Consider the following 20522-nt stretch of genomic DNA (forward strand, 5'->3'; position numbering starts at 1 on the left):
TTCATTTTGTGCCGGAATTGTCCTTTAAGTTCTACTTCTGCTTGGGCTGAGACATGGGGAAATTCTACTTCTATTGATGATGGTGGAAGGATGGCATACAATAAATGAGCACGTTATAACGGGAAACTTCATGTTACAACGTGATAAATAGTATATTGTAATAACAAGAAAAGGTTCTTGTTATAACTTGATAAGTTTATATGTTGTAATAACTGAAACTATCGTGTAAAAACATGAAAAACATCTTGTTATCTGTTAACCAGTCACCTTTTTTTTTTTTTTTTTTTTTACGTGATACTGATATGTTTTTCTTGTTTCTGCTGTGGCACCACTGCGCTTCTGTAGATAAGGGACACAGGGAATGGAGGAGGAATTTGAACTGATGTCATTATATAATTCAGGCCATGGCCCTGGTTTGTTTCACAACATGAATTCAATTTTGATCACGTGATCATTTGACAGTAGCTATTTTGGACTTCATTTTTTTTGTTCAGGGACTGTATGCTCTGAATTGATACATGTAGCCTACAGTATGTCCATACATCCGGATGTATTACGTTTTCATCCCATGATGGGTGTCTGGGGAAAACGACGCCACCTTGTGGTGAAATGAGCTTCTCCAGGACCTGCTTCGGAATCCTGTCGTTTCTAATCAGGGGATGGGCATCCTGGACCCTGCAGCCCGGTTAGTTCCACCCTAACACCACCCTATACTGTGTAGTCCCCCTTTTCGGAACTGCGCTGCTGCGAAGCAACACGGACGGAGATCAGGGAGGTCCGTTGCCGCCGCCGAGGTGAGCCTGCTCCCCGTCCCCTCCTCCTCCTCCTCCTCCTCCTCCTCCTCCGGTCCTCCTCGGAGCACAATGCGCTGATCTGCGCTCAGTCTGTGGAATGATGATGTCTGTCGTCTCCACTGTGGAGAGCGTCCCCAGAGGTACGGGCACCCCAGCACCGAGCCTTTACCAGCGGATCAGGAGGGTCTTAACCAGGTAAGATGGTGATGGTGATGAAGGCGCTGGTCCTCGGCGAGCATCCCTTTGCATTCACTCCACGCTCCAGCAGCGGCTCATCACTGCGGACACCTTTTGTTCTAACATAACCTGTAACGTCAACCTGTCATATTCAGCCTGCCGCTGCTGCTGATGCTGCTGCTGCTGCAGGAAGCATGTTGTGCAACAGATGTCGTGTGTGTGTGTGTGTGTGTGTGTGTGTGTGTGTGTGTGTGTGTGTGTGTGTGTGTGTGTGTGTGTGTGTGTGACTGGGGGCATTCCTGCACGCTCTGGTACTGGAGCAGAGCCTGGGCACGGTGAGCTGGTTTGGTGCCTGCTGCTGGCTGCCATGGTGGGTTTATCAGCCTGCCCTGTACTGAGGTTGTGCTGCACACACACACACACACACACACACACACACACACACACACACACACACACACACACACACACACACACACACACTTTGTCTACCCTTTCCTGCCATCTGCTGCGCTTTTATCCCTGGCCTCTGTTGTGATTGTGGAGCCTGGTAACAATCCAAATTTGAGACCAGCATATCAGGCCCATGTCACTGTGTTTGTGTGTGTGTGTGTGTGTGTGTGTGTGTGTGTGTGTGTGTGTGTGTGTGTGTGTGTCCCACAAAGGGATGTTATTGTAATCCATCCTTTTTATTAAAAGCAGGCAGACAGAACAAAGCAGGCTCACAAACAAGCAAAGAAGGCGACGTGTCAGGGAAGTGAACGGAATACAAACACAAAACAGTACATGCACACAAAGAATAAATATGATAGATATTACCCAGCAATTTGGGACCTCTCAGTCCGAGTTAACCCGGCACAGGGGAGAAAGGCTGCACGTCAACTCATTATGGTGAGATTGGTCCAGCCTGTGGTCATAACTAGCCAGCGAGAAATAGTGAATATGTGAAGTCCAAAGTGATCCGCCTCCTCTCAGATGAGGAAGATCAGAGTTCTTAATTTCAGTACTCAGGTCCATAATACATTGCTAACAGTAACTGTAATAAATAGGACACTACAACAGTCGTAGAGAGAGAAGCATCCCTAACACAAACCTGGAGATGCTGTATTTGTCCTCCAAAGAAAGGTGTAGCTCATAAAGTGCCCACTGAACTTGTTCTCACTTTAGGTACACTAATCTTATCTTTATTCTGTCACCCTGTAACTGCTGGATGTGTAAATAAGATCAACAAATGTGTTAATGTTGTGTTTACAGCTTGTTCCTGCTGCCCCTAGTGGCCAAGTTGCAGGTTTACGAATAATTTAAAACAGAGGTGCCCAAATTCACCGCTAGCCTAGCTTAGCACAGATCCTGGATCGCAGCACCTGAGAAGCCCTGTGGTGAGGAGCAGAAGGACCAGAGAGTTCGCCTGGAGTTCTGCGAGCAAATCACTCCGCCCAAGTAGCAGAAGTAGCAGTGCTTCGCCTTTCTGAGAATATAGTTCCCAGTATGTATGCGGTTAGAAGATGGCTGTGTCTCATGTGACCTTGTTATTTGTACACCCTGTGACTATACAAATCACAACATTTAAATAGGAACATGTTGGCGTTACTTTGTCACTTATTGGGAGCAGTAGGCTAGATGGAGCCGGTTACCTCCAGGATCTGTGCTAGGCTAGGCTAACGGTGGGTTTGTCAGACAGCGTTTCGACACGCACGGAGATGAGAAGTATGTATCTGGATGGAAGGCCACAGGCCAAAAAAAATATTAATAATTAATTTAATAGGGAAGTTTACCGGCACTGTGCTTTACATTGCCGAAAAACTCAGATGAATGACTTTAGCTGCACAAAATGGATGTTTTGTAGTCATTACGGTTAGGATTTTACCGCACTTTCAAAATAAGAGAATAAGCGTGAGCATGTCAAATGCCATAGTGGGCCAAAACAAAGGAGGCATGGGCCAAAATTGGCCAAAATTGAAATATACAGTACAGGCCAAACGTTTGGACACACCTCATTCAACTGTGAAATAACTGAAAACATGTCTTATATTTTAGATTCCTCAAAGTAGCCACCCTTTGCTTTTTTTGATAACTGCAAACCCTTGGTGTTCTCTCAATGAGCTTCATGAGGTAGTCACCTGAAATGGTTTTCACTTCACAGGTGTGCTTTGTCAGGGTTAATTAGTGGAATTTTTTTTCCCCTTATTAATAAAAAAAGCAAAGGGTGGCTACTTTGAAGAATCTAAAATATAAGACATGTTTTCAGTTATTTCACACTTTTTTGTTAAGTACATAATTCCATATGTTTTCATTCATAGTTTTGATGCCTTCAGTGAGAATCTACAATGTAAATAGTCATGAAAATGAAACACATTTGAATGAGAAGGTGTGTCCAAACTTTTGGCCTGTACTGTATGTAACTGCTGATAAATACTGAGACTATCATATTGCCTTAATGAAACAAAGATGAGCCTTTGTCCATGTCTCGTGTCCTCTGCAGGGACCTGTTGGTGACCCTGGCCCTGGGTCAGGTCCTGTCCTTGTTAGTCTGTGCTATCAGTCTGACCAGCAAGTACCTGGCTGATGACTTCCACGCAAACACGCCGGTGTTCCAGAGCTTTCTCAACTACATCCTGCTATTTCTGGTCTACACCACCACACTGGCAGTCAGGCAAGGTAAACTGTGTGTGTGTGTGTGTGTTGTGTGTGTGTGTGTGTGTGTGTGTGTGTGTGCCTAGGTTTCATTTACACTGGGGACATGTCCCCACCTCTTTTTTTTGAAATGGTTGCTTTTGTCCCCATAACTTTTTAAAAGCAAATTTGTTTCAAAAATGTTTTGGAAAAGTACAACACAATCATCTGAGATATGTTTTGAACTTCAGCCGAAATCTCGCTCAAACACATCGGCGCTATTAAAGTCCAGAGGTTTATTAATGCATACATTTTTCAGTGATGTGAACAGGCGCAATTAAAGAAGGTTCCTTCCACAAACAAAAGACACAAAGACGAGGAAGAGTAAATTCTTCCTACATGTGTGTGTTGACTCACCAGAGATAACATTAAATGAGAAAAGATGATCTACAGGAGAGAAAAAAAAACCTTCCCACCCTACGTTTTAGCATAAAAATTCAACCAGAATGCATGAAGTGTTTGACGCAACAAAATTCCTGGGGGAGGATCCACAGGACCCCCCCCTCCCCATGTTGTTTCTGAGCCCTTATTTCCGCAGCACTTGAAGCCTTTCTTTCTTCTTATAGCTAATAAAAGGGTTTTTGTGTGATTTCCATGAACTAACAAAGTAGTCGGTGCGCACGCACATGCACGCAAACAGTGTTCGTGTACCCAGAACGTGGCAAGGATCCTTGTTTTGGTATCAATCCTATTCACCCTGCTGAAACCCTTCTAGTAAAAATCATACTGTTTTGAGTGATTTATAAGTGTAACCAGAATAATTGGTACATTGGTACAATTATAGGTCAGAATTAAACATGTTATGATTAACGTAGTCTCGTATTGCCAGACCTTCCTCCACAGCGCTGCGGAGGAGGGGTCTGGCGAGTCCACACAGCATTCCGGGATGGGAGCGGAACGTGCTCTGGTTTATTGGCATTTCTTTAAAACCAATCACAATCGTCTTGGGCGATGCTAAGCGCCGGACGGAGCAACGGTGGCGCTGCAAAATAGCCTCAGAAGGAACTTGTTTTGGTGGAACGTGTACGTTCAAAAGTGGTTTTAGTCGTGCAACAGAAAACTCAGATTGGACAGATAGTCTAGCTAGCTGTCTGGATTTACCCTGCAGAGATCTGAGGAGCAATTAACCATAGTCCTCAGAAATCCACCACAAAGCTAGCGGAAGGTAACGGACATCCGGAGGAATTTCCCGGCGGCACTGGAAGTGGAACGTCGTGGATATAGATTATGATTAATGCAGCTAAATTCAACACATTCTGTATGGATTAGCTGCTTATAGAATGTCCAGTCTATTTCAAACGGAGCAATGCACGCCAGAGAACGTTGTTCATCATATTACATGTCACTCCAGCTCTCATTTGTACAGCACTGATTATAAAGTCACTGACAGGATCTCACTTGAAGATGCATTGTAGCATTTACATCTTTTAATAAATAGGACCACATCAATTCTTCTGATCACATTGTGTAGAGTGCAGTCATATGAAATGCTTAACACGATGGAGCCCTGACCACGGCATCATCATTTAGTCTGTGACTACGGGGGACTGCCCCTCCATCTCTGAACAATGAGGCAGCAGGAGGCCAGCAGTACAACGAGGTGGAAGAATAATTCAGATCCTTTACTTAAGTAAAAGTACTAATACCACACTGTAAAAATACTCTGTTACAAGTTAAAGGCCTGCATTGAAAATGTTACTTAAAGGGTAACTACTGTTTTTTTTTCAACCTGGACCCTGTTTTTGTGTCTAAGTGACTGATGGGAACAACCATCTTTGATATTGGTGCGTTATTAAGCGAGATCGCTGCAGTCAGCAGCGGTGAAACAAGCTACAATGTAAGTTAATAGGGCAACTGTCCAGCTTCACAAAAGTGCTCGTTTTGCCACCGACAGGCTAAGATTAATATTCTAAGTGTCTGACAACATTATGAAAGGATCCCTTCAGAGATAGACCTTTAAAACCTCTTTGAGACCTTTCTGTTTAACCAGAAACAGCTCTGAAGTCGCTAGTTCTAAACCCACCAGACTCCATTTAAAAAAGTAATACTTTTAGCGTGTAGAGAGCCAACATATTTTCACATGTAAATCGGTAAACTATGTGTTTATTTCAAACAAAACTTGAGTTGTGATGGTTGGGTAAGTGAAAAAGACAACCCAAAACAGCTTTTCATAGTTTAATTTAGTTTCTGTGGACTTTGAATGAAGTGTATGTTACGATGGTAAAATTACGGTTTATTTACATGGTGGGTTTAGCGAGCACAACTTCGCTGATGTTTTTATGTTTAAAAAAAGGATCTTACTCTTCAACAGAAAGGTCGACCTCCTTAGAAATCCTTTCCATATTGTTGTCAGACACTTAGAATAACAATCTAACGGGCGTCAGTGGCAAAACGAGCACTTTTGTGAAGGTAAACACAAGCTGGACAATTGTCCTATTAACTTAGATTGTAGCTTGTTTCGCCGCTGCCGACTGCAGAGATCTCACTGAATACTTGACCAATGCCAAAGACTGTTGTTCCCATCAGTCACTTAGACAAACAAACATAGGAAAATAGTCCAAGTTGAAAAAAACGGTAGTTACCCTTTAAGTCAAAGTATGTAAGTATCATCAGGAAAATGTACTTAAAGTATGAAAAGTCAAGAAAAATCCTCGCATTTTAGAAACTGGCTTTTGGCCTTTACCAACTGCCACTTTGCTCATTTGAAAGCCATGATGTCTCTCTCTCATGGGTGGGCCAAATTCTCTGGGTGAGCAAAGCAGAGAAAGGGGAGGTAACCTTCCTCTTTATGACCTCATAAGGAGAAGATTCCAGATCGGCCCATCTGAGCTTTCATTTTCTCAAAGGCAGAGCAGGATACCCAGGGCTCGGTTTACACCTATCACCATTTCTAACCACTGGGGGACCATAGACAGGCTAGGGGAACTCATATTAATGTTAAAAAAACTCATAAAGTGAAATTTTCATGCCATGGGACCTTTAATCTATAATAAAACATTGTATTTGATAAACTACAAGTGTTTTGTGTGCAAAAATCTTAATGGGTAAAGTAACTAGTAACTAAAGCTGTGAGATGAATGTAGTGGAGTAAAAAGTACAAAATTCTCTCTGAAACGTAGCGGAGTAGAAGTATAAAGTGGCATTAAAAGAAAAGACTCAATTAAAGTACAAGTACCTCAACATTTATGCTTAAGTACAGTACTAAGTACATGTACTAAGTTACATTCCACCACTGGCAGTACATGCAGAGTACATGCACAGTATGTAACAATGACATCACTCTGGTCCGTTTATTTCAACATAGATGCAGTCCCACATATCCCAGTATCACCTCTTTTTCTTACATTGTAACATTGTAACATTGTATTCTCATTTTTTGACCCTGTCTCTCTCTCCGTCTCCCCAGGGGAAGGGAACCTGCTGGCCATTCTGAAGCAGCGCTGGTGGAAATACATGATTCTGGGTTTGATAGACATCGAGGCCAACTATCTGGTGCTGAAAGCTTACCAGTACACAACACTCTCCAGTGTACAGGTGAGTTTGTAAACCTTTGTTAACCCTCAGTTTCCAACTGGAGGGGGGGGGGTCTAACAAAAGAGATGCTACTGAGTTGCACTGGGTTGTTGGGATGGTTACTTTAACGCAGAGATCTTCAACATGGGGTCCAGGACCCCTTGGGGGTCCTCAGAATTACTGCAGGGGGGGGGCACCAAATTCTTAATGTTTTGAATTTTGTTTTTTTTCAAAATTTTAAATGTCTTAACATGAATCCAACATACTATTAGACAATATAAATCAACCGCTTCCTGAAAAACACATTAATGATAGGCTTACTGGCCTATTTTTAACATAAAAACATTATTTATAAAATCGTGCCAACAATTATTATTTTAATAGCATAGTATTCTATGCACTAAAAAGATATGTAGCCATTGGAGACTTTAGACCCTCTTTAGGGGGGCTCAAGCCGTGTGCAAAGCTGGCACATATGTTTCAGTGTCTTTATTATTTATCTTATTACATTGAAAAGGTATTAAGAGATATTTTGTTGAAGCTGGATTTTCTAACACAGAAGAGGTCATATATAGAACATTATTTCATATTATTTATTTATTTTAAAAGAGAGCTATTATTTTGGTACAGGTTGTTACAGATTATATTTTATTTTATTAAAGAAGTTATTTTTGCACCATTGAGGCACAATAAAGCATGTTCATTAACCTCTGAGAAGCCGGTCTGGATTTGTCTCGAGGCAGGGCCGAGTGTCCTCTTTTTTTGGAAATCTAAATATGGTCACCCTAGTATATTGCACGTTCTGTCAACCTGAAGAAACTGGAACTTTCCTGCACATGGTCTGGGAGTGTGAACAGGTGCATGAGTTCTGGAATAAAACAACATCAATAATATCTGATGTGACAGGATGTCGAATTCCTACTGACCAGGGGCCTCATTTATAAAACCTGTTACGCAAGAAAAAGTTGCGTGAAGCAGGGTGAAATTTGCTGTCGCAACATTCCTCGCAATAGTCGGGATTTATAAATAATTTCCATGCGTAAAAATGTTCCACGTTTTCCGCAAACTTTTGACCACACGTGTGATCGTGCGTAATACTCCCAAGGTTTTGGCGACTGCGTTTTAGTGAACTCCGATGGCATGCCCGTTTTCCGAACCTAACCCAGTTTTTGTTTTCCTGAACCCAACAATCCCGTTCTTGCTTAACCGACCCAGAGCCGGTCGCGGCGCCCGGCGAGGGGCTGCCAGCAACGGGGAGAGGCAGGGGATCCTCCCACACCTCCTCCCCTGCCTCTCCCCGGGAAATGTGTTGTTTGTTTGATGTGTATATGTGTGTGTTTGTGTGGGTGTGTGTGTGTGTGTGTGTGCGTCTTTATGTGGTCGTGTCTGATTGTAGGTGTCTGTGTGTGTGAATGTTGTCTTTCTGCACCTGCTATTCCCACACAGTTACCAAATTGTTACATTTCAAGCACTTTCACCTGTTTTGCACCAATAATGATCCAAAATCTTGTTTCTATTTTTTACCTTTTTAATAATTGAATTTCCTTTCTCACAAGAAACGAAAATGATCATATGATTATAAATTTGATCTCACAGGGGTAAATGGCAACTATGAACCATAAATTATTTATTTATCATTGGTAATTGAGCTAAAGGTTAAGGCTTCCAAACAGGATTTTGTTTCGATGTTCTACCTCTGTTAGAAGCACATCGATCTGACACACACTGAATCGTGTTTTTTCCGTGTTTCGTGATTGGTGATCAAGGGCTCCTTTCAAGGCTGGAATTTTCATTGATTGATTAACATGGACCTTATTAGAACAAATATGGGACGACCTTGGGAGGAGCGTGAGGCTCGTGCACGATCGCATAAGGTAACGCACGTCCGTATTTATAACGAGAAGAGTGCGTACCGGTGTGCACCGCAAGGTGTTATAAATCAGAATATTGGGCCTCATTCACCAATATCTTCCTAATTTTTCTCTTAAATATGTTCTTAAGAAGGTTTCTAAGAAAAGTTTCCGCCGGATTCATGACGTGTTCTTAAACAGCAGATTTGTTCGCACCTGTGTTCTTAGGATTGATGAATCCCACGTCTTCGTAACTGAAAGCGCGTGCCAGTTGTTCGTAATTAGCATAAGAAAACGCCCCGCAAATTCCCATATAAGGACATGACGCTTCCTGTGCACCTCCTGGGAGACAGGTTGTCGGAGCTTGTCGGAGCTTGTCGGAGCCGCGGTGGAGGAAGTACTGAATCTCAGTACTTAAATAAAAGTACAAATAACCAGAGACATATTTACTTTAGTAAAAGTAGAAGGTGTCCACAACCACAAACAAGGCCTGGCTTTTAAGAAAAGTTCCTATCCTAACCATGAAACGGAAATATGTTGTTAGAATCGGAATGCGGTTGGTTTTATTCATGGATGTATTTTATTTTCTTTAACCATGCAAGTAAGCAAATAAAGTGTGTGAAGCAGCGCAAATGGGGAGATGTGAACAGGTCCAGCCAAATAAATAAGATATGAACGCGTCTTACACAGCCTGGCGGAGGAGTAAACGACGCTGTGGAGAGAAATAGATGGCAACTTTGATTTAAAAACGGGAATAATAATTAAAAAAAAACGTTTTCATTTTCACTTTTACCGGGGCTGTATTACCGAGGGTCAGCGGCGCTGCGCCCGAGCTCTGCCGCACCGGAGCTGGCTTGGATCAGCGGTGCCCCATATATACAGTATCTACGGCAACCCATATATACAGTATCTACGGCAACCAAACTTTACTGGTGAGACAAACGTGTGACGGTCAGGAAGACGTTTTGGCAGAGGGGGGAAACTGTTCAGAAAATGTAACGGAACATTGTAGAAATGTAGTGGAGTAGAAAGTATAGATAATTGCTGCAAAATGTAACAAAGTAAAAGTCAAAAGTAGGCTATGCACTATTGAGTCTACTTAAGTAAAGTACAGATACGTGAAAAATGTACTTAAGTACAGTTACGAAGAATTTGTACTTTGTTACATTCTACCACTGCATTTTGGCCCTATAAATAGCGATCAATCACCAAATAACGCAGGATTTAATCAGTTTAATTGCTGATGTAAATTGAAGTGTTACTTTTTTGAATAATATGATTTTTTATCAACAAATGATCAGAAATACTTTACAGTACACTACTATCATTGTAAACGACTGTAGAATTAAATAAAATGCAGTAAGCAATCATTTGGAGCAAATTGTCATCACTCAAATGTGCATAAGAGTGCTTTTCAGTGTTCGTAGATTTTGTTCTTAGCTAAGAACAAATCCAAGTTAAGAAAACATTAGTGAATGCCAGAATCTACCAGAAAAAAGTGCGTAAGAAGGGTTTAAGAACACATTTCTTCGTAAGAACGGTTGGTGAATGAGGCCCATTGTTTTTGCGTACGAAAATTCTGAATAGAATAGAATCTACGCACAGTTTTATAAATGAGGCCCCTGATTGTTTTGTTACTTAATGACGACTCTAAATTACACCTGCTTGGGAGAGAGCAGAAAGGAAGAAAGAGAGGGGGGGTTGTTCTTGTTCAAGTGTGTTTGTATGTTCTGTATGTTCTGATTGTATGTTATTGTTTAAAATGAAAAATTGAATAAAAAAATTGATCTTAAAAAAAAATTGACCAAAACAATTGTGATTATGATTTTTTTTTTTCCCAAATGGAGCATCCGTAGCAAAAAAACAACAACCTGGACTCATTATGTCTCTGTGTCTCTGTCCTTCCTGGCAGCTGTTGGACTGTTTCGTCATCCCAGTGGTTCTGCTGCTGTCCTGGTTCTTTCTTTTGGTGAGGTACAAGGCTGTCCACTTTGTCGGGGCCGGACTGTGCCTGCTGGGGGTCGGCTGCATGGTGGGAGCTGACTTCCTACTTGGTCGGCAGCAAGGCCTTGGTGAGTAAAAGAGCACAACATTACAAAGGTACTTTTGATTGCAGTCAGCTCATCTAGGCCCACAGATACAGGTTGTCGCATTGCTGACCTTAAACGGGGAACCTAGTATGCTTTTCCCTATTTTCCGTCATGTATATAATGGTACAATGTCAGATTTTCATGTTAAACGTGGCCAGAGCTTCAAATAATGAGGTAAACGTATTTCAGAGAAATCCCCGTGAGCAAAAACCTCAGATTTCCCAATGTTCTAAATGCTACGCTTTCAACAGGTTTTTTCCTACTCTGGTTTCTATGATTGGTCCAGGCAGGCTTTTGCAGTTTTTTTTTAGGTTACTGCTGTGTTTACATAGGACTAGCTACATGCTAAGTCAGGGAAAGCTATAATCTTGGCTGTAATTGTTGTTAATGCCCCCTTCCCCCCTCAATTCCAGGTCACATTACTGCTGAAACAGGTACAGTATTTGGTCCAGAAGCTTTTATCTGGCATTTCTGACGGTAGAAAGTGCTGCTTTATTCCATTATAATCCACTACTAACTACATGCTAACGCCAGGAAAACCTCTAATCTTGGCTGCTAATGTTAATTTATTCCAAGTATCGCTTTGCCAGACCCTCCTCCATTGCGGCGCTGCCGGACGGAGCAACGGTGCCGCTGCAAAATAGCCTCGGGAAGGAACTTGTTTTGGTGGAACATGTGAACGTTCAAAAGTAGTTTTGGTCGTGCAACAGAAAACTCAGACTGGACAGATAGTCTAGCTAGCTGTCTGGATTTACCCTGCAAAGATCTGAGGAGCAGTTAACCATAGTCCTCAGAAATCTACCGGAGTTTAAAATGGCGACACAAAGGTAGCCTAAGGCAACGGATATACGGCCTAAATGAGTGAAATCCGGCCTACTTTACGTGTGAATTTTTGCCGTAGCGAGTAGTATGAAGGGACGTAAGTCCGCGGATGGGTAAAACACAGGACTTCCAAAATCCAGGAGAGGCAGGGTTCGGGTCCCGAGTGTGGCGTTTTTCAGCCATTTTTAAAAATGTTTGTAATAATTTTTTTTTAAGTCTTCCCCAATGTTCTTTTCGTAAACCCGTTTTTTTATTCTAATTTTCTTTTTTTACAAGCGTGCAACGTTGTTCTTGCGATAGTACGGCACGTTATCGCGATAACACGCAACACGCACTTGCCGTGTATGTTTACATCCGCTGTATACAGCGTAGACATACACGCCAATTGGCTTTAGGAAAGTGGCGTGTATGTTTATGCAAAGTCATGATGCCATGTTGCCAATTTTTGGTCACATTACTGCTAAAACATATCCGGTTGGGTAGTATTTGGTTTAGAAGCCTTTATTGGTGATTTTTAATGGTACAAAGTCCTGCACCGTTGCAGTCAGTCTCAGGCTCTGAGTGCAACAGCGGAGATTCCACAGACTTGCGGACATGCGGAAGCACACTGACCAATCAGAGGAGACTGGGCTTTTTCAAAGACAGAGGATGAATACAGGTGCATCAGCCATGGGCAGTATGCGCAAACTAAAGTATTTTTTGAACATCAAAGCATGTGAACATGTTCTAGTAGAATCACAAAATACAAGTATGAACCTGAAAACAGTATATAGGTCTCCTTTAATGTGGCCCACCAATGCACAAACACACGTTCATCCTCAGGGTGCATTTGAATGTTGCAATGTTTGTTTCTTGCTCATGTGTATCTCCTTCCTCTTCATCTATCAGGAGAGGAGAAGCTGTTTGGGGACCTTCTTGTTCTGGGTGGAGCAACACTGTACGGGATCTCCAACGTCTGTGAGGAGTTCATCGTGAAGAACCTGAGCCGTGTAGAGTTCCTCGGCATGATGGGACTCTTCGGATCCTTCTTCAGTGGCATCCAGCTGTGAGTTGGTGTGGTGGGGAGAGATGTACCTCATGACAGCTGGGCAGGGGTGGAAAGTGATTAACAATACTCAAGTACTGTTAATACTTAAGTACAATGTTAAGGTACTTGTACTTTACTTATATGTTTTAGGAGAATCCTCGCTTCTGTACAAACATGCCATCTTCACCTTGACATGGGAGGGTTGCAGATGCTGTTGTCAAATATGAGTTATTTTTCTGATTCCACCATAAGGCGTGTGTCCTTCTCAGTCCTTCCAGAAAAAAGAAAGAGTTTTGATTATGCGGCACGTTTTCTTAAAAAATGCGATGGAACATGCAGGATATTTATGCAATTTTATGCGATGAAGTTGCGGGAGCAAAAATGCGGCTGATTATGCATTGAGTTATGCGATCGCATAATCGCGTTTTTCTGAAGGGACTGCCTTTTGGTTGTTAATGACATGAACGAGTAGATTGTTGTGTTGCGTTCCAGTAAAACTGTACTCTGTACAAACCAGATAATAGATTTTTTTTTTAATTGAGGTTTGAAATAAGTCTAATGTCTTGTGTTAATCTCTGTGTTTGTGCTCTGTTGCAGGGCCATCATGGAACACAAGGAGCTGCTGAAGGTACCCTGGGACTGGCAGATAGGTGAGAATGCACATGCACACATAAACAGACACACAAGTAATATTACCACAAAATGTAAGGTTACCCAAAAGGTGTTTAAAAAGCAGCGTGCATGTAACGTCTTGTGATTTTCTCCCTCTGTGTGTCTGCAGGTCTTCTGTACGTTGGTTTCAGTGCCTTCATGTTCGGACTGTACAGCTTCATGCCGGTGGTGATAAAGAGAACGAGTGCCACCTCAGTCAATCTCTCCCTGCTCACAGCTGACCTGTACTGCTTCTTCTGTGGCCTCTTCCTCTTTCACTACAAGGTAATATCAAACTGCCAGGGAGCATTCATTCGGTGATGTGCAGTTTAAAAGATGTCCAGACATCGAGCATCACACAACAAAGTGTCGGTGCTCGGGTTGCATGGTGGGTAAATGGCCCGCAAGGTGTTGACGAGGAAGAAGAATGAGTTAAACAAAAATCTATTCTACACTGTAGTAACAGTAACACAACATCTATTCCCTGTTATCTAGAAGGTCTCTGACCAGGACACAAAGACTGACAGTACCTATGATGAACCATGGATTCACTGTTTAGTATCTAAGACTGTCACAAAAAAGTCATGACAAGTCTACCAATGAGTCTTAAAGGAACACGCCGACTTATTGGGAATTTAGCTTATTCACTGTAACCCCCAGAGTTAGACAAGTCGATACATACCCTTCTCATCACCGTGCGTGCTGTAAGGCTGTCTGACGGCTCCAGCGGCATCAGGCCAGCACAGAACATGCAGGTGAATGGTTCCAGTAATCCTACTGCTGCCAATAAGTGACAAAATAACGGCAACATGTTCCTATTTACATGTTGTGATTTGTAGAGTCACAGCATGTACAAAAAACAACGTAACATGAGACAAAGCCACCTTCTAACCCTAAACAAACCGGGAACTATATTTTCAGGCGGAAGAATATAGTACTTGGGCGGAGTGATATGCTTTGCAGCAAGCCTGTCTGAATAAGCTAAAGTCCCAATAAGTTGCCGTGTTCCTTTTAAAGGGCTTTTTCACACCTGAAAGTCTCGAAACCAAGGTCTGGACAAAGGTTCATATTTTTGTTACATTGTATACATTTGATGCGGTAAGTTTTGGTTTCACACTGCGGTCATGCAAGCACGCTAAAGAACTCTACATGACATTACTATGCCCTGCTGTCATCACATACGTAAACCGCGGCTCTTTGTTGTTTTGTTGTGCTGATGAAAAGCAAGACACGGGAACTTTACTTGGGTTTTGAGGAGCTGCAGCATTTATTGAGAGACAAACTAAAACCTACACTGTACATTTAGTACCACTTAAGTAAACTGCTAACTCATTATTTCTTATTTATCCGATTGCAGACAGTTGTCTGCTCTGAGCGCATCCACCGTCACTCAACCTCACACTGAGCTGTTCCTGAAAGGAGCTACGCGTCTCTTATAGCACGGCGATAGCATGCCAGAACTTCCTGTATATGGTCTGAAAGTCCCAACCATCCAAAAAATGCTTTGAACACTATAACAGTTTGATCTGGATTTCCCACCTGTAATTTGGTTTTGGTATGAAACCGAAAAGTCCAAAAGTTCTTACCAAACGAGGTAGGTTTTGAAAGCACACTAATTAGTCAACAAAGACAAGTTGACGGCTAAGCCTAAAGTCGATTCACGTGTGATCAGTGTCATCTTGCTTGAATTTCAAATTCCGAAATGGCACCATATCTGTCTTCGGCCGCCAACACATTTACAGAAAAGACTTTATACCAGTGCCAAAGGCCACGTCAGGTTGTCAGAACAAATCTAGTAGGGCCTCATTAGGTTCGGTTGAATTTGCTGCGCCGCCGGTCCCCCAGAGCAGCATGATCACCGGGAGTGTCCGGTACAACCTGAACTCTGCAAACGGAGATCCCGTTAGCGCTAGCTTCACAGTGAAGTGTTCAGTTCCATTCAAAACGATGCAGCTTAGCTGTCTTATCAGCTTTCTTTGGCGTTGGCTATAAACGTCTTTGGGGGGGCGCCAAAACTTTCTCTATGCAGGAAAAACACTCTTGGCTGACCGTCATTTACCCTAAATCCCCCCTTATCTGCTGATATTTCAGTCATGCAATTCAGTAATAGGCTAGCTAACACTTGTAACCAATTATCACGAAGCAATGACATTTTAAAATATACAAGGTTCAACGCTAAGCTTACAACTGTTTAATACAATGTAGGCTACTGTCAAAAAACACTGGAGCTAACTAGAAGTAGCGTGAATTGCGTGAAAATGACTTGAGCTAGCTGTATTTTCTGTTTTCCTCTTACCTCTGCGGCACTAGTGTCCACCGCTGCAGCAGCCAAATTTAAACCTTTTGAAAATAGTTCGGACTTAAGATCCCTTTTTTTACTTTGATTTACTTGATTTTGACTTAACGTCCCAATTTGAGTAACCTCTGATTGGGTTGGTCAGCCCATCTCAGGACCAGGCCAGCTGTTGCTGACTGGCTAAATACTTATTATTATTATTATTATTATTATTATTAATATAATAATTCTTATTATAACCATAGTGAAATCGTGCAACCCGACACGTCTGTCGGCCTATAAAGACAATTTATTTGTATATTAAAAAAATAAATCGGCCCACATAAAAAATAAAATGGTGTGGCCCCTCTGGCATTTGCCAGAATTGCCAGGCAATCCGATTGGTCAACTAAACATTTATAGCGTGCTCAAATCTGCATGATAGCACACCAAGAGCCGTTTCAGCAGGGCTGTACTACTTGAGGCACTTTTCTGTTGTCTCGGACTCGTCTTGGACTCGTTGGTATTTGGACTCGGACTTGTCTCGGACTCGGGCATTGGACTCGCCAAATATTCTAGTTGGTCTCGACCGAGTCCAGCACTACAGTACATGCTTTTGTTCTAAAGTAACTTCCTCCTTCAAAACAAAACCAGTGATTAAGCGCGCTCGTTCAGAAAACAGGTATTAGTTTAATTCAAAATCCATCCAGAACGGACGTTGTGATTGGTTGCCTGGTATATGCCTGGCTGCATTATATACCTCAATCATCAGGTATCAGTCATTTTCAGTTTGGCCACAGACACAATGTCAGTGAGCTTTTTGTACTATGAATTCTTCAGGACAAGTAATAAGTTGAAGAATGGGAACATTTCCATTTTATGTTTTAAGTAAATACTGATATGGCCTAATTTGATCCTATAGTCTCTTGCTTTTTGATTATTGCAAATAATAAAGCAAAATTATCATCTTAAAGTAGAAGATTAAGGGGCCTATCTTGCACCCGGCGCAGCGCAAAGCCCAAAGCAAGTGTCTTTGCTAGTTTAAGACCCTTGCAGTTGTCAGTTTACCGTTCAGCACCCAGCTCGTTTTAATAGCAAATGCACCTGCGCCCATCTGTGCGCCCATGGGCGTGCTGTCTTACAGGGAGGTATGTTCAGGTGCATTCTGGGTGTATTGCTGTCTGGAGGCAGAAGAAAGTTTATCGCACCATTGGCCAACAAAAACCTGGTCTAAAGTCAATAACGCAGCATTTCATTGTTATTTTAACAGTACAAAATGCGCCTAGGCTCGTGCACAGCGCACGCACACTATGCTTGTTACAACACACAGGGGGACGTGCAGCAGCTCACAAACATGCAAAAGATTTTAAATGAAACTATAACAATGTGAAATAGTATTATGATATGATCTGCTCGCGCGCGTTTGCTTCACGCACGAGCAGATCAGTGTCTTCTCCTGAAAATCTCTCCTTCCTGCTCAGCAAATCAGCCATCATTATAGCAATGCGCCAAGGTACAGACACGCCTGGCTTTTAAAGGGAATTGGAGATGACACTCTGATTGGTTAATTGCATGTTACGCCCAAAACACACCTATGAATTAATGAACACACTAAGTACAACCCTTTTGAACCATGCGCCTGGCGCACGGACCCTTTGTACACGCCCTAAACGCACCTGCGCCAGGCGCTTCATGCCATGCGCTTAGATCGTTAAAATAGGTCCCTTACTGTCTCTCACATTACATCAATCATAAACGGGTAAGTAAATGGTCTTGAAGAGGATTCTTTTTTTTCCGTCTCGTTACTGACTGTCTCTCATTTGGACTCGGTCTTCTTTTGGACTTAAACCTCTTTGGACTCGGTCTTGACTCGGTCTCGACTAGTCCTGGTCTTGGACTTGTCTTGGACTCGACTTGACTAAAGCCATGCGTTTCAGCAAACCATGCTCATCACAAAAAATATTACTCATGTCAACATTCCAGAGTTGAATCAAAACCAGTTTTTTATTCATGAAAATAAATCACAAACCACAGTGGAACACATAGAAGCTCCCCAACATATTTATATAAAGTGATTCATTGGATTAAATGAGTTATATATAGCGCTGCAATGTTAAAAATAGCCTGCTACATGTGAAGTCCGCGGACATATAGCAGTTTTTTGTTTATGTGTGTTTATTTATTCAGTTTAGGAAATCCCACAATCTCTACAAAGCTAACGCTAGCTTAAATTGGCTGGCTGACTAAACAGGGAGGGACTAGAAATCTGGTCTCTATTGCTTTTTTGTAATTTCGAGAGCAAATTGCCTCACAATATGAACACAGTTTGATTATATGTTGTATTTTGTTGGTAACCGTTGTTGTATAATCGCAATATTATACGAGAGGGCGTGATTTAACATCATTATTGGCACGGCAGTGATGCTGTTCGTAAGCATCGCTGAAGTGCCAATAATGAAGTTAAATCACACCCTCTTGTGTCCTTATGGCTTAATTAAACCAGCATAAATCAACAGAAATAAAGCTTCTGTGTTTAAGTGTGTCCGTCTCTGTGTTGCAGTTCTCGGGCCTCTATCTGTTGTCGTTCCTCATCATTATCTTGGGCCTTGTCCTTTACTCCACTTCATCTACCTACGTGGCCCAGGACCCGCGAGTCTACAAGCAGTTCAGGAACACAGGTGGTCAGCCGGCCACCGACCAGCCTCCGCTCGGTACTGGAGTCCTGGAGCCCTCCGTCACCTACACCAGCCTGGGTCCCGAGGCGGGGGATGAGCTTCCTGTACGTGTCGCCTAAAATCTGGCAGGTAGTTTAGTCTGTCAGCTGAGGGATCAGTGAGTCAGCTGCAGCTGTATACAGAGAAATAGTGCTGGCTGTACCCTGTCTGCTGAGCAGGACAGCTGGGTGATCACCCAAGTAGGTCCAGGTTTTAATTTCATGGACTGTATTGGGAGGGGGGAGGGGGGCGGGCAGGGGGGCGAGTCTCCACCCGCTCAGTGACCAAGTTAAGACAAATTCATGTATTCAAAAATTAAAAAGCAGAATGTCGTTAAAACAAATAGCAAAGTGAGTTGAGTTCACTGTGATCAAAGACTGTTAGTAGACAGTAGTGACTGAAAAAAAATCATGTAAATAGATGGTATTGTAATTTTACTGTAATTTAATCTCCTGCTTTAATTTTTTTTTTTTTTTATATCTGTCAAGAATGTTTGTGCTTAATACCGGTGTATATGCTAAAGTTGAAACGGTGGAATGTTGGAAGCAATATATTTCCTAACTTCACAGGGTTACCGAAAGACTTTTTGGTTCTATGTCAACTTTATGACTGTATACAATCTCCTGTCTGGATTATTTACAAAGGATTTATTATTCTCCTCTTATAATTGGCTTTTGTATCCTGTTTGATGTGGTGCATTGAAGTTGCTGTCAACAATGTGCTTACAATGTCACTTATAGTAAAATAAAACATCTTTGTCAAAACACCCAGCCCACCAGCTCTGTGAGAAGAGTCCAATTTTAAAATGTACTTCAGTTCAGTTTACGAATACCATCCATGTACAATGTTTTGGAATTGAACACTTGAACTAGCCTGGATGCCAGCCGAACTTAGCCCCGCCCACAAAGATTTTGGTCGGTAAGTTCGGTCTGGACTTGATCCCTTGTGGAGCAACTATGCTCCAACCAAAGCTGTTCGGACCAATCAAATTGTCAGGGCGGGCTTTATACGATGATGGACAGATGATCAACAGTAACTTAATCAACCACATCACCAAAGAGCGCTTGGGTTGAGTTAGTTTACAACAAAGAGGGCTGCCGCTGGAGAATTGAGATGTGTAAATTCCGCCATCGCGTCTGTTATAGAAGATATCGACAGCGCATTAAGTTTAAAAGAGGAACAGAGAACCGCGATCACATACTGTATGTATACACATTACCACACCTGTCCGCACGACATGGAAACTGCCGCCTCTGCCTTTGCTCTGTGGAAGTCTGCCTTTGACTTGCAGCGTCTGTCTCCCTTGCCCTGATTGGTTGGAGGTCTATCCAATTGAATGCAGAGGCATTTTCTTTCCTGGCTCGGTTGAAACACGCCCCATAATCCCAGCCCAATGGGGCAGTATCAGACTCATATTCTGACTAGAATCGTAGTTGATTGATTGACACTGGAACAGGAAGAACAATCTAAATCAGGGGTCAAGGTCAATTTCACTAAGGGCCACCCTGGAAAATGAGAATCACATCATGGGCCAGACACGTAACGCTTATTGACATGCTTTTATTTAATGGAAAAAGTCAAAAATATCTTTGACTGTATTACTGTATCACTTACAGATTGGTCGACATAACGCCAAAAGTGAGCGAACAAAGTTCCCTAGCCATCATAGAATTTAGGAAATCAGGCTGACAGCCGACTCACAACAAACTGTTTCGCAGCCTGAATATCAAAAAAACTATGGTTGTGTGAGAGTTTCTGAGTCTCAGATCTGCCAAATTCTCCTTTGAGTGTCGCGTAAATGCAGTTTGAAAAGAGTTTCCTGTCTTTTTGGTTTGGTGCACAACTAGGCGGGCCAAAACATATTGTGAACCTAAACTGATATGCGGGCCGGATCAAAATTTGCGAGGGGCCTGATTTGGCCCGTGGGCCTTGAGTT

The 20522-nt window shown here is 42.4% G+C and overlaps 1 protein-coding gene across 1 annotated transcript; it reads left to right on the plus strand.

Moving 5' to 3' along the window:
* The first annotated feature begins 600 nt into the window (after nucleotides 1-600).
* Nucleotides 601-18798, plus strand: slc35f1 (solute carrier family 35 member F1). The gene is made up of 8 exons (XM_028605715.1): nucleotides 601-989; nucleotides 3454-3629; nucleotides 7051-7178; nucleotides 10920-11079; nucleotides 12808-12964; nucleotides 13544-13596; nucleotides 13728-13882; nucleotides 18433-18798. The coding sequence occupies exons 1-8, from the start codon at nucleotides 892-894 to the stop codon at nucleotides 18664-18666; spliced, it is 1161 nt and encodes a 386-aa protein (XP_028461516.1). The 5' UTR covers nucleotides 601-891; the 3' UTR covers nucleotides 18667-18798.
* The last annotated feature ends 1724 nt before the right edge of the window (nucleotides 18799-20522 follow it).

Source organism: Perca flavescens, chromosome 18, assembly GCF_004354835.1.
Source record: "Perca flavescens isolate YP-PL-M2 chromosome 18, PFLA_1.0, whole genome shotgun sequence".
Classification (NCBI taxonomy): domain Eukaryota; kingdom Metazoa; phylum Chordata; class Actinopteri; order Perciformes; family Percidae; genus Perca; species Perca flavescens.